The sequence below is a fragment of the Epinephelus fuscoguttatus genome, linkage group LG5 (assembly GCF_011397635.1).
Source record: "Epinephelus fuscoguttatus linkage group LG5, E.fuscoguttatus.final_Chr_v1".
NCBI lineage: Eukaryota > Metazoa > Chordata > Actinopteri > Perciformes > Serranidae > Epinephelus > Epinephelus fuscoguttatus.
The window spans coordinates 31,963,074-31,983,625 of record NC_064756.1 but is presented as its reverse complement, the minus strand read 5'-3'; the positions used below and the strand labels follow the sequence as shown (position 1 = coordinate 31,983,625).

At 42.2% G+C, this 20,552-nt stretch overlaps 1 protein-coding gene across 4 annotated transcripts in view; it reads right to left on the bottom strand.

Annotated features, from left to right (window-relative positions):
* tiam1b (TIAM Rac1 associated GEF 1b) overlaps positions 1–20,552 on the bottom strand; it is a 53,992-nt gene that overhangs the window by 10,984 nt on the left and 22,456 nt on the right. For 2 of the 4 annotated variants that reach the window (XM_049576995.1, XM_049576994.1), the window contains exons 2-15: positions 16,563–16,654; positions 15,503–16,424; positions 14,059–14,515; positions 13,418–13,590; positions 12,953–13,177; positions 11,127–11,312; positions 9,727–9,873; positions 9,497–9,574; positions 8,962–9,132; positions 8,539–8,643; positions 7,958–8,039; positions 7,579–7,665; positions 6,591–6,803; positions 5,916–6,013 (exon numbers count right to left, since the gene is read on the bottom strand). In XM_049576995.1, the coding sequence (XP_049432952.1) occupies positions 5,916–6,013; positions 6,591–6,803; positions 7,579–7,665; positions 7,958–8,039; positions 8,539–8,643; positions 8,962–9,132; positions 9,497–9,574; positions 9,727–9,873; positions 11,127–11,312; positions 12,953–13,177; positions 13,418–13,590; positions 14,059–14,515; positions 15,503–16,414 (2,934 nt within the window). In that variant the 5' untranslated portion in view covers positions 16,415–16,424; positions 16,563–16,654. Of the gene's footprint in view, positions 1–491; positions 989–5,915; positions 6,014–6,590; positions 6,804–7,578; positions 7,666–7,957; positions 8,040–8,538; positions 8,644–8,961; positions 9,133–9,496; positions 9,575–9,726; positions 9,874–11,126; positions 11,313–12,952; positions 13,178–13,417; positions 13,591–14,058; positions 14,516–15,502; positions 16,425–16,562; positions 16,655–20,552 lie in introns of those variants that run through there. The other 2 variants (XM_049576996.1, XM_049576997.1) reach the window with 2 other exon arrangements.

The following is a 20,552-nucleotide window of genomic DNA, read 5'->3' as shown; positions in this document are numbered from 1 at the left end:
GTGGGTAAAACTGAGATGCCAGGGACTAGCATGTCCCCTAGCGAATGAAATATAGATTAAAAACTGTTTCAAAGCATGAAAGCACTGATGATGAAGTAGGGAGAAGATTGCACGTCTGCACTCTGAAACTGTGATAAGCCAAAGATCACAGCTTGAGGTGCCAAAGAGAGAAAACTCTGCAACAGTCAGGGTAGTATGTCACGTTAAGTCCAAGTCATCTGTGGCCAGACCTGTAGAGACTCCGCTCCTACATGCAGCGTTTCATTTGGCATCCTGTAGAGCACTTCAGTGATTATGGGGCAGTTCTGCGACATAACAGTGACTCACAGCTTCCTCTCTGTCTGTAGCAGCCAAGAGGAAGTGAGAAACAAATGCTGAAAAGGAAAGGTGTTTTACTCTCACTGGAATAAGACAACAGCAGCTCACCGACTATCACAGCACTAGCAAGTGCTAGCCAGTTAAAGAAAAGGAATACAACTAAGGAGTCTCACCAGATGAAGCATGTCATAGACGGAGTCTGAGGTGCGCTTGCTGTGTTTGTTCCACTTCAGGACGGACATAGCCCAGTGCAGGTGGACAGTCAGCGCCACTTAAAGTGCCAAAGAGAAAGCGACACCAGGCTTTGGGAAAAGTCAAGTATATACTGCGCCTCTCCAACACATGTCTCGGTCCTTCTGTCTTTCCTCCGTTAAAAAAAAAAAAGGAGAAGGTGCTGTGGTGCTTGTAATGAAGGATGAGTGAAGCTGCTCAGCCTCCTCCTCTCCGCCCACCAACGCTCACAGCCTTCCAACTCCCCTTCTCTTCACCCTCAGAGTCTGCTGTAGTTCTGTCACTGATATTCTTCTCTGCTGTTTTCTCTCCCTCCCTCCCTCTTCTCTAAACTCAGGCACACAGTGTGACTGTGAAGATCTGTCCAACTCCGGCAGGATTGTAAATGAGTCTTGATAATCCTCCAGACCAGGGAGAAAGAAAGGGAGCTGGAGGGAAAGAGTCTCCTCCTTAAGGTTGTGGTGGAGCAGGATTGGCTGGGTGAGCCACACCGCAGTAGAATATAAATGCAGAATTTCAGGAATAGGGAGAGTGATGAGGAGAGGAGAGCTGCAAAGGAGCTGGTTGCAGAGGAGGGTGAATGCAGGAACAACTGGCTTGAGAGGTTTTGCAGGGAAAATAAAGAAGAGTGGGACATGTTTGGGCGTTTACAAAATGTGTTTTGATGATAAGTAATAAATCAAATGAGGTATGGGTTCCACAAGCCAAGAAACAAGTCCTTGTTCAGATCAGAAAAGGGAAGAAACAAGGAAAATACACCAGCAGATACCACATATTTAGATGTCCATCTCTGAGTGGATTCCAAGACTTATGTAACCATTGAGGAGTCGCATGACATGTCTGGTGTTTCTTCTTTTTCTCAGTTATTTTCCACTACTCCCAGAATGCCTTCCAACAACACCCCAACAAAGGGCGCAAATTTGTACATCCACAGAGGGACAATGGTAGCACATAGCAAAGTCTGAGTCCTTGCTCTGATTATCTAACATTAACCAATATGACCATCTAAATACAGCCCAGAACAAGTAAAGGGGCCAGAAATAGAGGAATGGAGGCTATATTGCATATAGTGTTTTTTTGTATAATAGATCTTTTACAGGTCTCCCTTGTAAAGGTTTTTTATATCTCAGTGGGACTTCCTGGAAAAAAAATAACAATACAAAGAGGTCTGTATCAGATCCAAAGAACAATACAAAAAGAAAAACAATTCTGCAGGGGTTAGATTGGACTTTCGATTACTTACTTTGAAGGTAATCGATTTCTGGAAAAGATCACTTTATAGCCACTGTAGTCTTAAAAGAAATACACTCCCTCGTTTGTGTTGCTGCAAATTTGCACTGACTATAGAAACATTTGTTGCAACAAGAAGTTTAAGGATCAAATGTTTATGAGCAGCCAAAAAGCAGATCAATGCGTAAATAATTAGTATGTTTTTGTTCCATTATTAGTCAACTTGTGGTGTAATGCCATGCATCATTACAGCATTTCAGATACAAAGACATCAATCTTAACTCATTTTGTGCAGCACCTTACACTGATTCATAAAATACTATCAACACTACACAAAGAACAAAGAACTAGCCTCAAAGAGAGAAGAGGGGCAGCCAGCATTAAACAGGAGGCTAATTTAACAGGACATACCACCTAGACCACCACTATCATGAAATGCTTTAAGTCCACAGATTTTTCCCTTTATTTTGCTCACATCCTAAATACATATCCTTATTTAACTCATAGCCATGTTGTTCATAATAATTTTTACACATGCATTTAACTAGAATTTGCACAACATTTCAATATTTAATTTATTGCTGCACATTAAAGGGGCAAAAATCGAAATCGTTTCACAGCTAGGTTTGCTGTTGTGCACTGCCTGTAGACCAATACAAAGTGTGTCATGAGCCACTCCTCCCTCTACCTCTGCTCGACTGCTCTCCACCCCCCACCCCACTCGCCTCGTCTGTGCAGCGGCTGCAGCCAGGCACCGGCACAGCCTCTCCACGGACTATTACATCCAGACGGTCCCGGTGTTTCTTCCGCAGGCTCCACTTCGATCAGTTTCACTCAGCTGCCCGATATACCCGCTGCTTCTTCCCACATTAACCTGAATAACAAACCAGGTCTCCGTGCTCTGGATGGATCCAAACGGAGAGCCGGGGCTAGCTGGGAAGCTAGGCTAACTGGCTGTGCTGGCAGCTAAGTGAAGTGGAGCCTGAGGAGGAAGCACCAGTTAGCCCCGGTTTCACTACAGGCAGATTCACTCGCCACAGGGGCGAGGAAATAAAACCTAAACAGCCAACTTAGTTTGGCTTAGTTTAGCAGTTAGCAATGTCTTTCACTCACTCTTGGTCTCTGCTGTGTTAAACTATTTCCCTGCTTTCCCGATAGCGTTAGCACTAGTCGGCTGCCATGCTAACATTCCTACTCTTCTCCGTGAGCCTGTGAGCACGACTCCGGCTCACACAGAAGAGTAGGAACGTTAGCGTTAGCTCCCGGAGTTAGCACTAAAGCTACTACGGCTACTGGAGTAGCTTGCAGCTATGGAGCGCTTCTACCAGCTCTTCTAGTCACTGAGCCTCGCCTCCATCTCAGCAAATATATTACATTTATTACAGGGACCATCATCATTGAAGTAGCCAGGGAAATAGCTAAACACAGCCCGCCAGGCTGCCCGCCGGGCTACATTTTACAATGCTAATTGCAAATATTAACTGGGCTGCCGGGCTACTCACCTAACACAACCATAACGCCTGACCCATTGCTGGGACCGAGCCGCTAATAACTCAAGCTCTGGACATTAACCCATGCTACGATTATAACATTAAATTTAACATGTGCCTAATGTTTGACTCCGCCATTTCACTTCGAAAATATGCGCTGCCATTGCTCACTGGTTGTAGCCTTTTATAGGGAGGGAGGGCCAAGGGCTCTGGGGGGGATTCACATGAACGTACAGCCGGACCGGCTTGTAAACAAGGGGCTGGAGATAAACACAGAGAGAGGTTGTGTGAGGTCATGCTATACTCCAGATGAAATTACACCTCTAGTTCTTCACATAGCAATTTTTTAATTCCTTCAATCTAGAAATGATGAATTTCGCTTATTGTCCCTTTAAATAAAGAAAACCTAAATAATGGGAATGCAGGGAGAACAGATAAAAGCACAGTAACAAAAATAGTCCACAATTTGAAGGGCAAGTGGGATGACTGAGGATCTCACAGCAATCCTTGGAGTTCTTCCAGTGAGCTCTTAATTCTAGTTGGTAAAATAAGAAATGGTGTTTTGATAAGAGATAAACTAATCTACAAGAGGATATCATCATTTCATTCAGCATTTCATTAGCAGGAGCCCAGTTGTCCTTTGAAGTCTGCTAGTAGCAGAAAAAAGAAGATGCCACTGCTGTAATGTAATTTACAGTGTTTGTTACCCTGAGGCTGACTTTTAACTCAGTGTAAGAAGAATTTGTCATCTTGTTAGCCAAAGCACATCAACAGCAAAATAGGAAAATATAGTTCTTTGAGTTTTTTTTTTTTTTTTTTTAAGTAAATACTTGTGAAAATTAAGTGTTTCTGAATTTGATACCTGCACTATGTTCCAAAAAAAGTTGGTACATGGGCTACAAAAGACTGGGAACGTTGCTAAATGAAAGTTGTGGATTCCTCGAAAACACCTGTTTGGAACATTTCATAGGTAAAAAGGTTAAGTGGTAACCAACAATAATACCATTACTGGGTATGAAAGGGGCATCCCTGAAAGGCTCAGTTGTTCACAAGCAAGGATGGGGCAAGGTTCACCACTCTGAAAAACTGCATGGATAAAGAGTCCAATGGTTTATGAACGATGTTTCTCAACACACAATTGCAAAGAACTGGAGAGTTCACCACCTACAATCTAATATAATCAACATTGCTGCACGTAAGGAGCAAAATTATACCGAAACTGAATACCCATGACTTTTGTTCCATTAGGTGGCATTGCAAAAACCGACATGACTGTATAAGGATATTACTTCATGGGCTTGGGAACACTGTGGCATACCACTGTCAGTAAACACAGTTCATCGCTGAACGCCATATATCAACAACATCCAGAAACAGCACCAACTTCCTTGGCTCATCTGAGATGGACTGACACAAATAAGAACAATGTGCTATGGGTCCACATTTCAGATTGTTTTTGGAAATCATGGACATCCTGTCCTCAGGGCTTAAGAGGGAAAGAACCATCCAGATTGTTACCAGCACAAAGTTCAAAAGCCAGCATCTGGTGGTATGGGGTGTGCTAGTGCCCATGGGATGGGTAACCATATCTGTGAAGGAACTACTATGATAGGTGCATACAGGTTTTGGAGCAACATATGCTGCCATCCAGACAATGTCTTCTTTAGGGACATCCCTGCTTATTCGAGAATGACAAAGCCAAGCCACACGCTGAACATTTTACATCAGCATAGCTTAGTTGTAAAAGAGTGTGGGTACTAGACTGGTCTGCCTACAGTCCAGACCTGTCTCCGATTGAAAATGTGTGGCATGTTATAAAGCTCAAAATACACCAACGGAGAAACGGAACTGTTCAGGAACTAAAGCAGAAATGGAAAAGAAAACTTTAACAATAGCGTCCTTACTTCCCAAACACTTACTGAGTGTTGTTTAATATATGTCAAATGATTTGCAAATCACTGCATTCTTTTTATATTGATGTTTTGTGCAACATCCCAACTTTTCTGGAATTGGTGTTGTAAATGCTTGTGCCAGTGCTGCTCTGTGATTTCTTTTGTAATTTGTGTCTGAATGTTCATTTAGAGTTAAAATAAATAAATACACCTCCCAATACTAGCCATCACATATAATTAATCAAATAGAATTCAGGCTTAATCAAAGACTCATCCATTACTTGTTACATCCAAAGCAAATACTTCACTTTCCCTCCAGTCTCTAATGCATAAGATGCACTTCAATTAGCAATGATGGCATACATTAATATTTGGGTCCCTTCTTCTTTTCATTATCAGCAACTACTAAGTGCAATTAAAACAGTTGTGTGTCATGAAAGGAAAAGAGAAACCTGATACAGATTTCTACCAAGAAGCATGGGATTAACACTTGGATAATATAAACATGGACACTGCTCTGCTTTCCTAAACAAAATAAATGAGCCAGTTACAAATCAAGCCTCAAACTGTGGTGAAACATTATTATGAAAAGAGCCCTTTAGAACATAGTTGAGGGGGATGCTATGAAAGGCAAGGACAAGGACAGGACACAAGCACATGAGCCAGCACATAATTTGAAAGATGTGCTGTCAGAGGTTTTCTGTAGTGATATTCAATCAGACTCCACAAACGAATAATAAAACTGTGCTCTTACCTTTCTGCACTGAAAATCACTGTAGATCTCTGAGTCATCGTCCAGACTGTCTCCTGAACTCTCGAGCAACAGTCCCACCCCATCATCCAGGATCTCCTCTGCAACAAACATACCAGTCATGTATGAGCTTCATGAAACACTATATGCATTATTTTTTCTAAATGAGATGAATGCATTTTTCAGAGCACTGAAAAGTGCATGAGAAAGATGTAAAAACCTGGCGACCTTATCAAACTAATGCACAAACCGGGGCTGCAATGCACTGCTGAGAGCCTCCTATGCCTCCTAATTAAGACCCTGTAGATTTACCCAGTTTCCATAAATGAAACTGGTGTCATTAAGGACACTAGTGAGAAATCTTTTCTGCACACAAGCAAAGAAAAACCATAGCTCAAGAACTGCATCCTTTTGCCTTTCTGTTTCATTTGGTATCCTCCAGTATTAAGATTACAGGCCAGCTGGGGTGGCAAACATGACCATACTGTGAGAAACTGATGGCTTTAATAGACTGTATCTAATTTCTGTAAAACAAAATTTCAAATATAAACTCTTTAGTAGCTTATTGGACCCATGAATGTGCCAAGTTGCCAAATGTAGCTTTAAATGAGTATGTCCAACAAAATATTATGGTTGACTGGATTTTTATGTCAGGCTGTGTTTGATTGAGCTCCTCACCTTGACTCTGGGAGAAGATGTCTGTATAGAGATCTTCCTCTGCATCTGAGCGGCGCGGTGGCAGGTAGCAGAGCTGACGGCGCTCCACGGAAGGCAGGGTATTAACCGTCAAAGCTAGCGACGCTTGAGAGAAAGCCGCCTTCATGTCTGAGAAGTTGAGACTGTGAGAGTCTTTTCCATTCAGCTGAAGTATTTCATCCCCTGCATTTAGACCTGCAAAGTGGGAACAACATCAGCTTTAATTTAATTTACTGCCTGCCTGTCACATCAATCAGTCAACAATCTATCTCATTTTCAGCATTATGTAACAGGCTGTTATCACCTAATTAAAATGAGATTAAATTATTGTAAGAAACAAAGTAAAAATACAACTTTGAAGACCACTTGCTGCAGATTCATTATCTCTTTTTTTGCCTTTCAGACCTACAAACATTAGCATGACCCACTTCTCTATGCCCTGTAAAGTGTCAGCTGCTGAGACAGTGCAGGCATCTTATTTTCTGCAGCACCACTACATGCATCACAGCATCACTGCATGTGATCTATCTGCACTATGACCAACTCCAGCATGATATTTTGACACCACTCAACCCTGCAGTCTAACTTTGTAGCAGGGTTGCCACTGTGAAGAAGCTGTGATAAGGTGTCGTACACAGCATCATCCTTCACAAAGGCCAGTGAGGGGCAGTGTGGTTATTAGTATAATAATCAACGCCCTTGAGAACTGCTGTGCTTTCTGAAACCTTCCCTACCTACTGGGAAACATGCATTAATGCAATTCTAAAGCGATGCAGTAAAAATGTCTATTGACCTTGATGTCAGAAAAAGTGTATTGAAAACATATGTAAAAGAATGAAAAAAAAAAAACAGCCAACAGCCCCAGATTCTTTTTCTTTTCTCTCCTCTCTCCTTGTAACTCATTGGTTCACGGACAAATAGTGATTGTCTTTGAAGGGAGTTCATTTGATGGAAATGAAGGGTAATGAACCTTTGGCGAAGGCTAATCCACCCGCCTTCACATCTGTGATGTAGAGCTGCTGTACTCCGTCCTCCTCCACCACTGAAATGGAGAAACCTGGAGGAGGAAAAGGAGATGTGAGAAGGGGAGGAGAGAGAGGGAGAGTGAGAAGGGGGACTCTTATATAAAACACATCAGAGGGATTGTGCAGCACAAATGGGAATGGTGTGAAGAAAAAAACACAGGTTGTGTAAAGGTCAAAGAAAAGCAATTATTATGCTGAGAACAACAGCACCACATAAACTGTTGACACTGAGATCATTGCAACATCTTAACTGAAGAAAGAAAAATTATATAATAAAACATAAATGTAAAATAAAATACACAGGATCATTTAAATGGTTCCTACCGTAACCAATCATGCAGGATTCATCTCTATCAAACTGGATTACTTTTGTAATCTTGGAGAAGAGCTCAATTTCTTTGTAAAGCTGCGAAGAACAAAAAGAAATTATTATATAAATCATGAAACAACGGCCTATTTTATCCATATTCTGGTGGGTGGGCTATTGACAGCATGGAAAGAGAGCATTAATTTTCTCTATTCATAGACAAAGCAGCTCAAAAAGAGTAATTATGCAGGATGTCTGTGACGTGTTATGATTACATGATCGAAATACAAAAGTCGCTACAGATATTGTTTATCAAGGCTCTCCATGAATAGATTTATACTTTGGTGCATTGTCTTCCCTGGCAGGCATTACTCCAGAGCAAACATATGCATTCGACAGGATAAAACTACAAAACCTATTAATAATTTACAACAAAGAATGCTCTTTTGGTCTGTGGTTTTCTCCATGTTGTGATTCCTTACGCATTCTAATGTAGTTACTTGTGTTTATCTCAAATAATTTTTTTTGACCTTTATAATCTTGTTAAGTCTGATGGAGAAGGAGGGATAAAATTATGTTTAAGCGGGTGGTTACATACCAAGTCGCACACATCCTCTTCTGGTTTGGGAATGTAGAATTGCACTTGATTTTCTATAAGGAATTTGAGTCTCAAGTAATGCTTGGTTGGATCGAGCTGGTGAGCCTGCAGGATGAGGGAAAGATGACAGAGAGAGGGTTGTTTGATATCATAAATTTGACAGCAGCTTATCAGTGACTCATTTTTTTGTGGCTGGAAATAAAGATTAACAAAGCTGTTCAGCATTTTTACCCCGCAACAATGAGAAATTTGATTCTTCCTGAACAACTTTTTCCTCGACTTTCTGACCCTGCCACCTGGCAGAGGCTTTCATTTCAAAAGTCTTCTGCACCTTTCCAAGTGTCTTTGCATCTTTGTCACGGAAACGTAACTGGACTGAAACGGTAACTGTTGATCGGGTCATTTGAGAATGGCCGCTGTTACCTTGCAGATGGTTTCCAGAACACACAGTGCTGACTCCCCAGGCTGGATGATGGTTAGCACCGGTTGGTCATTTGGCAGACACACCCAAGAGGGGGTAAGGTGGTCAGGGACCCAGATGTCACTTTCTGTGCTGGGCTGTGGAAGGCTTTTAACAGTTCCACCCTCACTTTTCTTTGAACAGAGACATAAAAAAAAGCTACTTCAGTACAAATTCATTTTTACTACGTATGTTAACATGTTTTACTGCAAAGTTTGGTTTGATTAAAATGGGTGATAACTTTATTAGTTTTTGTTTTAAACACTTTCTGAAGTAAACTCTCTCACCAGTATTCTCCTAAATAGAACACTGTTATACATTTACATAAAGGACTAAAAAAAGAGCAGCCTCTGCTCTGCTGCTTACTCAGGATACATGAAGGGCTAACATTTCTTTGACGCCAACTTTGGCTTAAGATTTTGTTGAGACAGTTCCCACTCATGCTTGACCTACAACTCACTGTCAAATTTATGCAAACAGAGAATGCTTTCTCCTTACCGTATGTTCCTTGGCAGGATCAACAAGTAAGCCATCTACAGGCTTTTTTACTGGCTCTTCACCATCAGCAAAGACCTGCTGGCACAAAAAGAAGGTGAAGCGGTCATAACTCAAGCAGAGCTGTGGAAGGTAAATACTTGACAAAAAAGGCAAAAAGAAATTTTTATGTGGCCAAGGCAGTTCTACTAATTGCTTTGAAACTTAAAAATAAGTCTAAAAACACTGCAGACCTGGTTGATACTTGGATGGGCTTTTGTTTTTTTCTTTGAGGTAGTGTCCAGACCCCAGAGGGAGGAGAACCTGCTCTTGCGCTTGCTGCAGGAACGAGACATGGCCTGTGTTCGGCGTCTCACTCCGTTTTCTGTGCGAGCTGCCACCTGCAAAAACATAACGGCTCAGTTAGGGCTCAATCAGAACAAATGGCCTGTGGACAACAATCTCTTTGACCTCATGTCACACCACATTTTGCAAAAACTCTTGGTAAGCATTCATTCTAAATGAATAAAAACAAACACAAAAAAACAAACATACCACCAGACTGTCACTGTAAATCCTGGCTTTTTCTTAGCCAACTTATAAATGAAGAAAAGGGGTCCCATGGACCTAGGCATGATGAATAGTTAACATACATTCACACATGAGCCTAGGGCTCACGCAGGATTTTACACAACCTGGCATTTCTAGGCTACCAATTGTGAAGAAGCATGAGCTAAAGGTCTTTAAAAATATGCTGAATTAGGCATTAAAAGCACTATGCATGTGGGAGAAAGCATGCTCTAAACTTAACCTTAGCACTCATTCTGTCTCTTTTTGTTCTGTCAACTTTTTTCAACCCTTTTTGGACATAGTGCTGATACAAGTATTCATGGAAGTAGAGCAAATTAGAGAGGAGTAATACAGTAGTAAAGATAAAAAAGAGGAGGAAAGAGCTGTTGGAGTGTCTTTTGTTAGACATCCCACCCAGCTTCCTTGCAGCTCAAACACCCACCTGCTCCACAGCACTGCGTTGGTGGTACCTCACTGATCTGCAAAACATCTCTACAAATCAAATGGATGTTTTCCTATACTACCAGTGCTTTTAGCTGTGGAGCGCATAACCTCAGTACAGCAGTGGGAGGCCAAAACTGAACCAAAAGCTCCCAAACTGGTGCCCTGCATAGGACCCAGACTCCGAAATAGCACTCATCGTGGGGAAAAAAAAAGTGGTTTGGCACCATGCATTACAGTTTCTGGAATCAATTGCCCTGCCAGGAGAGTCACCAGATGTACTCAGAGATGACAGTGTGTATTTTGAGGAGATATAGTATTTTGCTATGCTTACAATCTGAGGAACTTCTAAATATAAGGGCAACACCATGTTGAGAGAGAGCCTCCTACAACTGAAAGGTTACAGGTTTGATCCCGGCAACAGCTCCAGTTTTTGTTGTTGAAGTATACTTGAGCTGCACATTGGTCTCTCAAATATTCAGTGATTTCAAGTCACATTAGGAAGGCTTTAGCTAAATGCATATACATTTAAATGTCTGGAAACCTAAAATGTTAAATGAAAATATGTCATGACAATGTTTGATACAACCACATTAAATAAGGGCACTTTATAAAGATGAAGAAATAAAGAGGTGATATTTACCAATGCATGAAAGGAAGAGACTGAGAATATACCCAGTCGGCCCATTGCCAGCTTGGTGGGGCGAGAGGCAACAGCCAGGAGGCGTTTGGGGTTGGGCAGTTCTCCTCCCTGCAGGCTGGCCAGGTAGCACCTGAAGCGGAATAGATCCATGTGAAACTGCTCCAGGTTCTGCTCCCACAGGAAGATCTGCAGAGTGAGAGGGACACAACAACACATCCGGTTAATTGTTCATCAGGGCTCTTGTTTGTCAACTTCAGATCAAGATGGAGTATCTCCTCTCTCCCCCAGAAGCTCTTTTACGAGTTTGCTCCAAGTGTTGCCAACCTGCGTTCTCTGTTCCTAATGGCTTGATGTTTACTGGGGCAGTAGAGCAGGACATTGTGATTATTCACTGGGCTGTCCCCACCCAGTCACGGTCCTGCACTGGTGTTTGGAAGAGGCGGCCAGTGCCATGGCGGAGGGCTCTGTATCACTGCCAAGTAGCCCAGAGACGAGAAAGAAACAATACTGCACATTCCACTGGCAGATAGAGGCTGGGAGCGTTTCAGCTTTCTAAGGAGCAGGCCTATATCCATTCAACTCTGCACAATGTGAAACCTGACGCTGCCAAACAGAACCGCTCCAACCAGGCACTACCTAACTGACCAAACAAAAGCCATTTGATCTCCCTTTTCTGTAAACAGACCTATTAAAAGACAATACGAGCTTTGCAATTAATTGAAAGAAAGGCAGGCTATCGACTGGTGCCAACTGCATACCGTGTTAAAAAAACAAAAAGCAATCTAGTGGCCAATAGGTGTGTAGCATCAGCAGCCTCTAGCGGACGATACTCTTTAAGATCTGTTACTTAATCCCCTCACACCTCTTCCTGCTTCTCTTTCCATCTCCTGTTACTTGAATCAGGAAAACTTGGGGATACCAATATTTAAATACCCACCTGCGCATGATATCTGTTTTTAACAAACACTATGAAACTTAACATTCTGAAAATGGTAGTTGTTATTGTCACTATAGCTGTGGACCCACTTTCACTATGAGTGAAAAACAATGCAATAGTAGTTTTCTTATAAGGTGAAGTCGAAGTTCTTCCTTGAACAGATCTCCTACTCTTGAAAGTTTAACATTTATGTCAACAGTCAGAAAGAGCAGCAGCAGGAGGGTGATGAGAAGAGCTCTTGTGTTGATGTAATATTCCATGAGTTTTTCTCCCGTTTTACTAAATCAGGACAAAGCTTGTCCGTGGCCTTTCATCAATCCCTCTTGCCTTGTTAAGATGCCAATCAGCTCTAAAAAGTTTTAAAATAGGTAAACAGGGTGGTTTTCTCTAAAACCAACACCACTGTGGAGAAAAATAGTTCCAAATCAAGCAGTACTTCCATCCTGAATTGAATGACAATTAAATATTCTGAAACATTAGAAAAACAAAACTAATTTGAATGTTTTTAACAGCACAAGTGTTGTCACATTTAAGAAAGTGATATGATATGTGATATATTTTCTTCTGCATTTGAAGTTATATGAACACAGGTTAAGTTCTTGATGAATGGTATTTACTCCTACCCTGTAAATGACTGGTATAACATTAAAATAACTAACTTCTATACAAGTTAAATGGGGAAGAACAAAAGGAAAATCTGAATGTAACCTGCATTGACAAGATTGCAACAAAATTTAAAATCTATACGAATTTGATATTCCCTGACTTCTCAGAGAGACAATTAAAGTTCCAGACTCTTCCAGTCAGGATAATACTTCCCACACAACTACCAAACATCGGGGGACTCTATGAGAGACAAACTGAAGTGAGAAAGGACAATAAAACGTACTTGATCCAGGATCGTCTTCCTCTTCTTGGTGTCAGTAACAGCAGACAGCTGCATGTCTCCCATCTTCTTCATCTTCTCATCCATGTCTATCTTCTGCTCCAGCTTCTTGATCTCTGCACGAAGCAGACGCACCGTATCCTCTCTGTGGTGCTGGCGGGCGACGGCAGTGGCACATGCCGAGTGGATGGCTGTGATCCAGTTCTCCAGCTCTGTCTGGCTGCAGGTCTGTGTGGGGACAGACAGGGAAAGGTCGGAGGTTAAAAAACACACGGCTCCCTGACAGTCAAGATAAAAAGGCTCTTTATTGGCTTTTCCTGTGTTGATTCACTCCTAATTATAATAGCAAAACAGACTTTAAAAGAGCATGAAAGTAAAGAAAACATTACATATAGGTCAAGGTAATGCTTGCCCATGGGAGGATTTGCACTTATTCACAGACCAGATGACATTTAAGCATTCTCTTACCTGAAACAGAAAAGCGTCTCCCAGGGAGTTGCTGAGACAGAACACAAAGTCCTTTTTGGGATGCTCGGGTACAGCCTGGACAATGCTGTTCTCTACCCAGATGGCATGCTTGGGAATGCTATTGTTGTCAATCCCTGATCGGCCATCAGTCTCATAGAAGAACAGAGTGCAACCTGGAAAACCAAAAGAATCTATAACATTTTTATACATTATATACAGTTTGACAACAAAGACTCTTGCTGGCCCCAAACTCTAGGAAAGACTAACAATGGCACTCATGAATTTTAAAAAAAAAGCCAGATTTGCTCAAACAATTTAACTCTGCTCTCCAGTGGCCAACATTAAGAATTGCAGCATGGCTGACTTGGCAAGGGAGGCATCATGATCATTAGAGTACTGATTTGACTTCAAGCAGAGTCCAACAGCATAAAATTTGATAATGAGGTTTGCATCATGCTTGAATTAAAGCTCGTTTTAGTGAGCTACTGTAAATTGAACTTAGATTAGATTTTAACTTTTTGCATAAGCTATACTATGTCAGCAAAAAACTTCATAGGTGTACTGAGTTGACTGAGCTGTATTAATATTGAGATTATGGAATATAGTGTAAATGTAATAGACACATTGAGGGCATAACAAACCTTTCAGGGAAACCCAGTAACTCTTCCACTTGCGCCTCGTGGCTGACTCCACTTTCTTGTTCTTTTTATGTACAAGGAAGTTCTTGACGGCAAGCCTGCCAGCCTTGCGCACCATTCCCTGGGCGACGCTGAGCAACGGGTCAGACTGGTAGGCGGAGCTCATAGTGCTCTGCTCGTCGCTCAGGGCAGACCCCGCCTCCTCCAAGCTCTCCGTCTGGCAGGAGCTCATCTCTAGTTCTTGACGAAAGTTCTCGTACACGCCCTGCACACACTCGCTGGCCCCACCACCACTGCTGCTACCGCTGTCGCTGCCAGCGAACATGCTCCTGCTGGCCGCAGAGCACACGGAGAAGGAGGCTGACATGGTCTTGTAGCGTCGGGACTGGTGTTCAGCGTCCACTGTCACCCCATCGATTCCACTGTCCTCGTACTCGCTGCCCTCCCCGGCTGTGACATCCTGCGTTGTAGCAGAAGCACAATACAGGTGAGATGGCATGGCAGCCACGTTTTCTTCATCACTGAGAATGAAGCCAGTCAGCAACTCCTACCCTCACTGATGACTAAGATGCACATATAGGATAGAGCCAGTCTTTTAAACATGTTGTAATAACTGTGACTACAGAGGCCTAACGAGAGTCTGTGGGTTGCTTAATCCTGAGGTTCTGCTCAAAATTAATTACTCACAGCAAAGAGTCTGCTGTTGAGTGAGTACAGCCTGCCCTCCCTATGGCACCGCAGGGTCTGCCCTCTCCTACCCACATGGCCAAAGGCTCCTGGGAGATGAAGGGGGTTACACCGAGCTCGGTATCTCCATCTGGTCACATGACCTAATCATGCGCTCCAAAGCTCCATTCTCTAGGGCTGATGGTGCCCCGCAGTGACAGGGCCACCATACACGTTTTACTGTTACACTCTTCCCCAGGCCTCCTCTCATTATCATGACAAAAGACTGAGGCATTTCAAACGGGGAGTGACTTTAAGCTGCCCCCCCCGTCATTGCAGTCTCCTCTCCTAAGAAAAACAAGAGTTTCATCAGGAAACGAAACATCGCTCCCCTGACATAAGCTTTCTTTTTACACTTAATCTGTTTCAGCAGCTTATTATCTGTGAGGTGAATGCAGCAGAGGAAATGCTCAGACACAGTGGGGGGAAAATGAACGAGGGGAGCTGTCTTATTGGTGATGCCACCAGACTACATTAAGATTCAGCACAGCTTTTCATACTCTGTCCAAGATGCATAAAGGAGCCATGACACAGCTTTAACAGTTCAGGTCCCTGAAATTTCACCAACTTATGAAAATGTTAAACAGACATGAATACACTATTTACATTTTCATGGATTTGTTCTGTTATCTATAAATTGTGTCACTTTTTAAATGAGATTATTTTAGCCAAATTGGTGTTGTAAAGGATCAGCACAATGTGAAATTACTCTACATCTTACCTGTATAGTCTGTGCCCTCCTGCCCTGCATACTGGCACACATGGCAGCTTGGTGGGTGCTCAGGCCTTCGGACAAGCAATGGGAACGCCGACAGGGGAGGGTGTAAGCACCATAGGTGTTCCCATCCTCTTCTGATGGGGAGAGCATCTTATCGTCCTCGCCCTCCCTGATAGCCCTGTTGGCGTCATGCCACTTGGCATAGCGGCCATGGGGTTGCCTGCGGGCAGGGCTCTTTTGGCTATACAGTTCATCCAGGGAGTTTGCCCTGTCAGTGGAGTCTGTGGAGCTGGACTGCAGGTGTCCTTTGCAGTCAGTAAAATCTCTCTCGTTGGCCGTGTCTACAATCTCCTCTGTGCTGGTCAGGTGTTCTTGGCTGAGGTCAGACAGGGAGAACTCCAGGCTGTCATCTCGCCACATGTCTGCAGACTTAGACCTCTTCTTCTTGAAGCTGACAGTCTCCTTAGAGCCTTCCCGAGTTTTCTGGAGGTACGTTACCTCGCCTGTGTACACATCTTCATCATTCACCTCCTCTGCAGTGGGGCCAGGTAGAGTTATGTGCATCGTATTCATGTGCACAGAGGGATTAGCCAGATCATTGTGAAAGGACACAGGCCGTAGGTTCATGGCCACGCGGTCCACCCAAATGGGGCTTCCAAAGTCTGGGAGGATATTTGTCTCATTGAAGGGCTCTAGGCCATTGTCAACCAGGGACTGTGGGATACTGGGGGTGCTACTTGAGCGTGTGCTCGTCTCAGAGTTCCTGTGCTCTATTTTCCCTGATGAAGCATGTCGAGACCGTCTGGACTGCTTGTTGGAGATGCGAAGAGACCGAGACATGTGCTTACGTGACAAATAGCCATGCTCGTTACCGTAGAGGGCATGGTCCCCATTCTGGCTCTCGACATTTCCCATGATTCAGAGGCTGAACAGAAGTAAAAATACAGTTCAGCTTACAATAATTCCAAAAGAACATGAAACCAATGCTGTAACATAATGTCTCATTTCTAAACAGAAATGTGCCTGACATCAAATGACAGAATTGTGTGTGACGTTAACCTACCTGCAGGACTGTGTTGATTTTTCTCGCATTTTGTTTGTCACTGGATCCTCAGACAGTGTGGACCCTCAGCTGCTGGTACGCTCCACAATGCTCTGACAAACAGAGAAAGCATATCAAATTTGTGCCTTGCGTGCTTCCCATTATGTATGCTGTTATAGCTAAATACTGGCTTGTTTTTAAAGAACTCTACAACTTAAGATCAGAACGCAAACACTCTTTTCATCTCAGTGGCCTTTCTTTGGTTATGTAATAGTCAGAAAAGTTGTACACAAAGCTAAAGTTGTGTGGTTTTTGCCCAAGGACCTACATACTTTCATGGAGCATAATCCACGGGACAAAACTTTAGCTTAAATACCAATATACTGTGCAAGCAATGTACTAAGATGATGAGTTAAATCAAAGTAGTAAGATTGAGCATTCATCAACTAGAACTAAGATGAGGACTAAAGAAATCTCTTACATGATTGTTGGTCCAACAGTGTACGGTGGACCATATCATATGCCTTCATCTTTAACTACTCTGTTTCACTGATGAAAAATGAGCTTGTAATTAATACAAATACTTATTAACTGTTTTTTTTTTTAAACTTTTGTACCCCATTACAACTTAAAATGGATGTGGCCATCAAAGACTTAACCCTAAACAACTCTGATGCTGGTCAGAAAAAGAAATCAAGGAGCAGAATAGAGAAGCAAATGTAACTCGATCGTGATCACTCACTTCAGAAAAAAAAGCTACTTTTAGTCAAGCCAGCAAGATAAACACTGCCCTCATTTTGACAGTGGAAGTGTTCCACTCAGCCCCGTACAACATGCACGGGGTTGTGTGAAGTGGAGGGGACGTAATAACAATATGAACACTGTGACAGCCTGAGTGAACATGAGTTATTCAGAGCAGAAGTGAGCCGTCCATGTAGTGTTGTTGTTGTCTGTGCTCACAAACTACCTTCTGCATTAGAGTGGACTGGGACAAGGGCAGGGGGGGCATTCTTTTTCAGCATAATGCATATTTGGACTCCATCAACTTGCCTTTAGGCTGGACAGCCTGCTTCAAAAAGACCCTGCTCTATGTCTGGGATCATCAACAGATGGGACAGAAGATTAACAAACATCACTGTGGCTGTTGTTCCTCCTGATGTGTGCTCCCCTCCTTTTAGGACAGACCCTTTGGGGGTACAGTGTTTTTCTTTGCGTGTTAGCCGCCGCAGATGAGTGGGAGCCCAACCCTCTGCTGCTGCATGCACTTAGGCTTACTGTGAAGAGGGGCGTTACGTAAACTGGAACTGACCCCGTTTCTCTACCTTATGTTGCTCCCTTTCCCCTCTTCATTCTGCTCACTCATCACCCCTCACTGGTACTGCAATGCACAATGTTTGATGTTGATGGAAGTCCATTTATTTTTCATATAACCCTGCAGTTTTTGCCTGTTTTACTCAATCCTATCTGGTACAGGGAAAAAAAACAGAAAACAAAGGAGGAGGGACAGAAGTCTGAAATGCCACTGCACTCATTATATATGGGATATGAGATTCTCTGAGGGACACAAACATGCTTACAAAATGCTAGAGCAAACATCATACCAAGAGGTACTTCTAGGTTTGTTTGTACTAATTCCCTGCACAGTACCCTTTATTTTTTCATATGTGAGGTGAAAGTTTAATGGCTCTGCAGATGTCATCCCTGGAGAGCAACAAAATGACCAATGTGTTTTAGCCTTGATCGGCACTCTGTTAGGCCTTCAGGGCATCATAAACCTGTACATACAATACAATTAAGACTTACAAGAATGTTTTTGACAGGTCTAACGATAATAGATGAAATGTCTGCTATTTATAGGGGGGCTTTAATATGTTGCTGTGCTGAATTTGCTAATGTTCTCAGTGGTTTCAATGTTAATATGATGTGAAATTGGCCAGAAATTAATTAGAGTGTTTCAAGCAGAGATGAGGGGCTTAAACAGCAGAAGAAGTGGTTTCCTCAGACAGTACTGTTGTGGCAGCCCACTGTGCACTGACCTTGGATTTTACAGCACAACCTCATTTGTTCAGACCAGAAATATGTGAGCCAGTTGATTACTGAACACGTGAAAATGATCACAAATATTTAATAAGTGAAAACAGCAGATTAATTCTACAACACTGTTAGAGTGCAACAAACCCTCCTATTTCTGTGACAATAGAGAGACTGTGCTGATTTAGTGAGCTATTTTGCCTCTTTCTAAGAGATAACAGAACACTGATTCCCTCTGACCATAGTGATTTCCACCAAAGGTACAGTTACAATTCAAGAACACACATAGTCAAACAGCTGACCAAGAGGAGATCTTAAAAATAAAGACATACAAATGAATAAGCATACGTGTTCCAAATTTTGTAATACAGGGATGTAATATACCAGATATGCCAGAATATCCAGACACAAGGTAAACATGGCCTCAATTCCACCACACCATATTCTCTAAAGCTGAAATGGTGCTGGTGCACAGAATCCATCAACAGCTCTTTATTAATACATGAGGAAGAAATGCCAGGGTTTGAAAATATGCTGTAAAGCATCAAATCCCCAGGAACAGCCAATAGGTTCTTGTAGAAATACCTGCTAACACACTTCTGTCCCTGTCTTGTATCGTCACTACTGTCCTTCATACACAACTAAATAAATAAATGGAAATGAACAGTTAAATTGGAAAATGCTACCAGTAATTTGGGAGTGTGATAGAGTGAGGCCCAAAGTAAATGGGTCATTTTCAGCAGGCTGCATAAGAGCACAGGACAGAGGATTCATCCATTACAAGCCCTTAATGAAATACATAACCACAGGAGATTCCAGCCACCCACAGATCAAAAAGAAGAATAGTTTTATTGTGAGTCAAGATTAGCAACACAACGGCTTCAGGGAAAAGCACAGAAATTCACCACAGCTAACACCACTTCAGGAGGTTGTCAACAGTCAGTACATGAAAAGCTTCAAGCTGCTTCTAAATGAGCAGCTGATGTACAAATATCCATAAAATCCAGTTCCAGATTTGGTGTAAAGCAACGTGTGTTACAAAAGTAACTACTATGTCTATAAAAATATTTTTTATCTATACAAGTTACTTTTGTGTCTCCTTTAACCAGCATCTATTTCATTCCTTGCAGTGAAATGCAGAGTTTAGGTAAAAGTTCTGCTGATTCATTATCCACCCCATCTGCTGTCAGATGTAGGCTTATGAAATAATTAGTTATTGTTGGAGTCAGGCTTATATTTCTTCTAGTCTCACAGTGTTACAAATTGTAACAGGAAATATTTGTTTAAACATAAAGACGTTTTAGGTTTGGTTTTGTCCCCAGTGGCCAAAATCTGGATTTGTGGTAAGACAGACTTCACAAAATACTGTCTGGAACTTATCTTCAATATCTGCATGACAGCATTGAAACATAAATTATCTGATTTATACCAAAACCGCTCTATTTCCCATCAATGCCGATGTATCTGAAACTGTTTTGGGAGAAACGTGTTCATATTTCCATTCCGTGTGCTGTGGGATTTTGTCATTCCTGAAATATGTGACAGGTAGATTTAAGGTCCTTTTGTTATTAAAACACCATTTAAAAGCCCAGGTTATATTTGACAAATACTTGGGCCTGTTGGAACAGGAACAAGGGAAAACTGTCCTATCCCTCACTTGCTCTTCTTCTTCTCCCCATGGACAAAAATGTCAAGTTGCTTGTATTATTTGAGGAAATGATGAAAAGTCTTGCCCTACGGCCAAAAACTGACTTATGGAGTCTCAAAACAAAGCAGAATCTACTGACAGTGAGAAACACATTCCTATACTCATGAGCTCAATGTAGAAAAGATACAATACTATGCAGACAAATCTGAAAATAACAAATGACTTAGCTGTGTAACCCATTGAAATCAGACACATAATGCAACAGAAGAAACAAACACAGTTTGAGCTCAATTTTGACACAATCTGATTATGAATCTATGTGTTGATCCAGC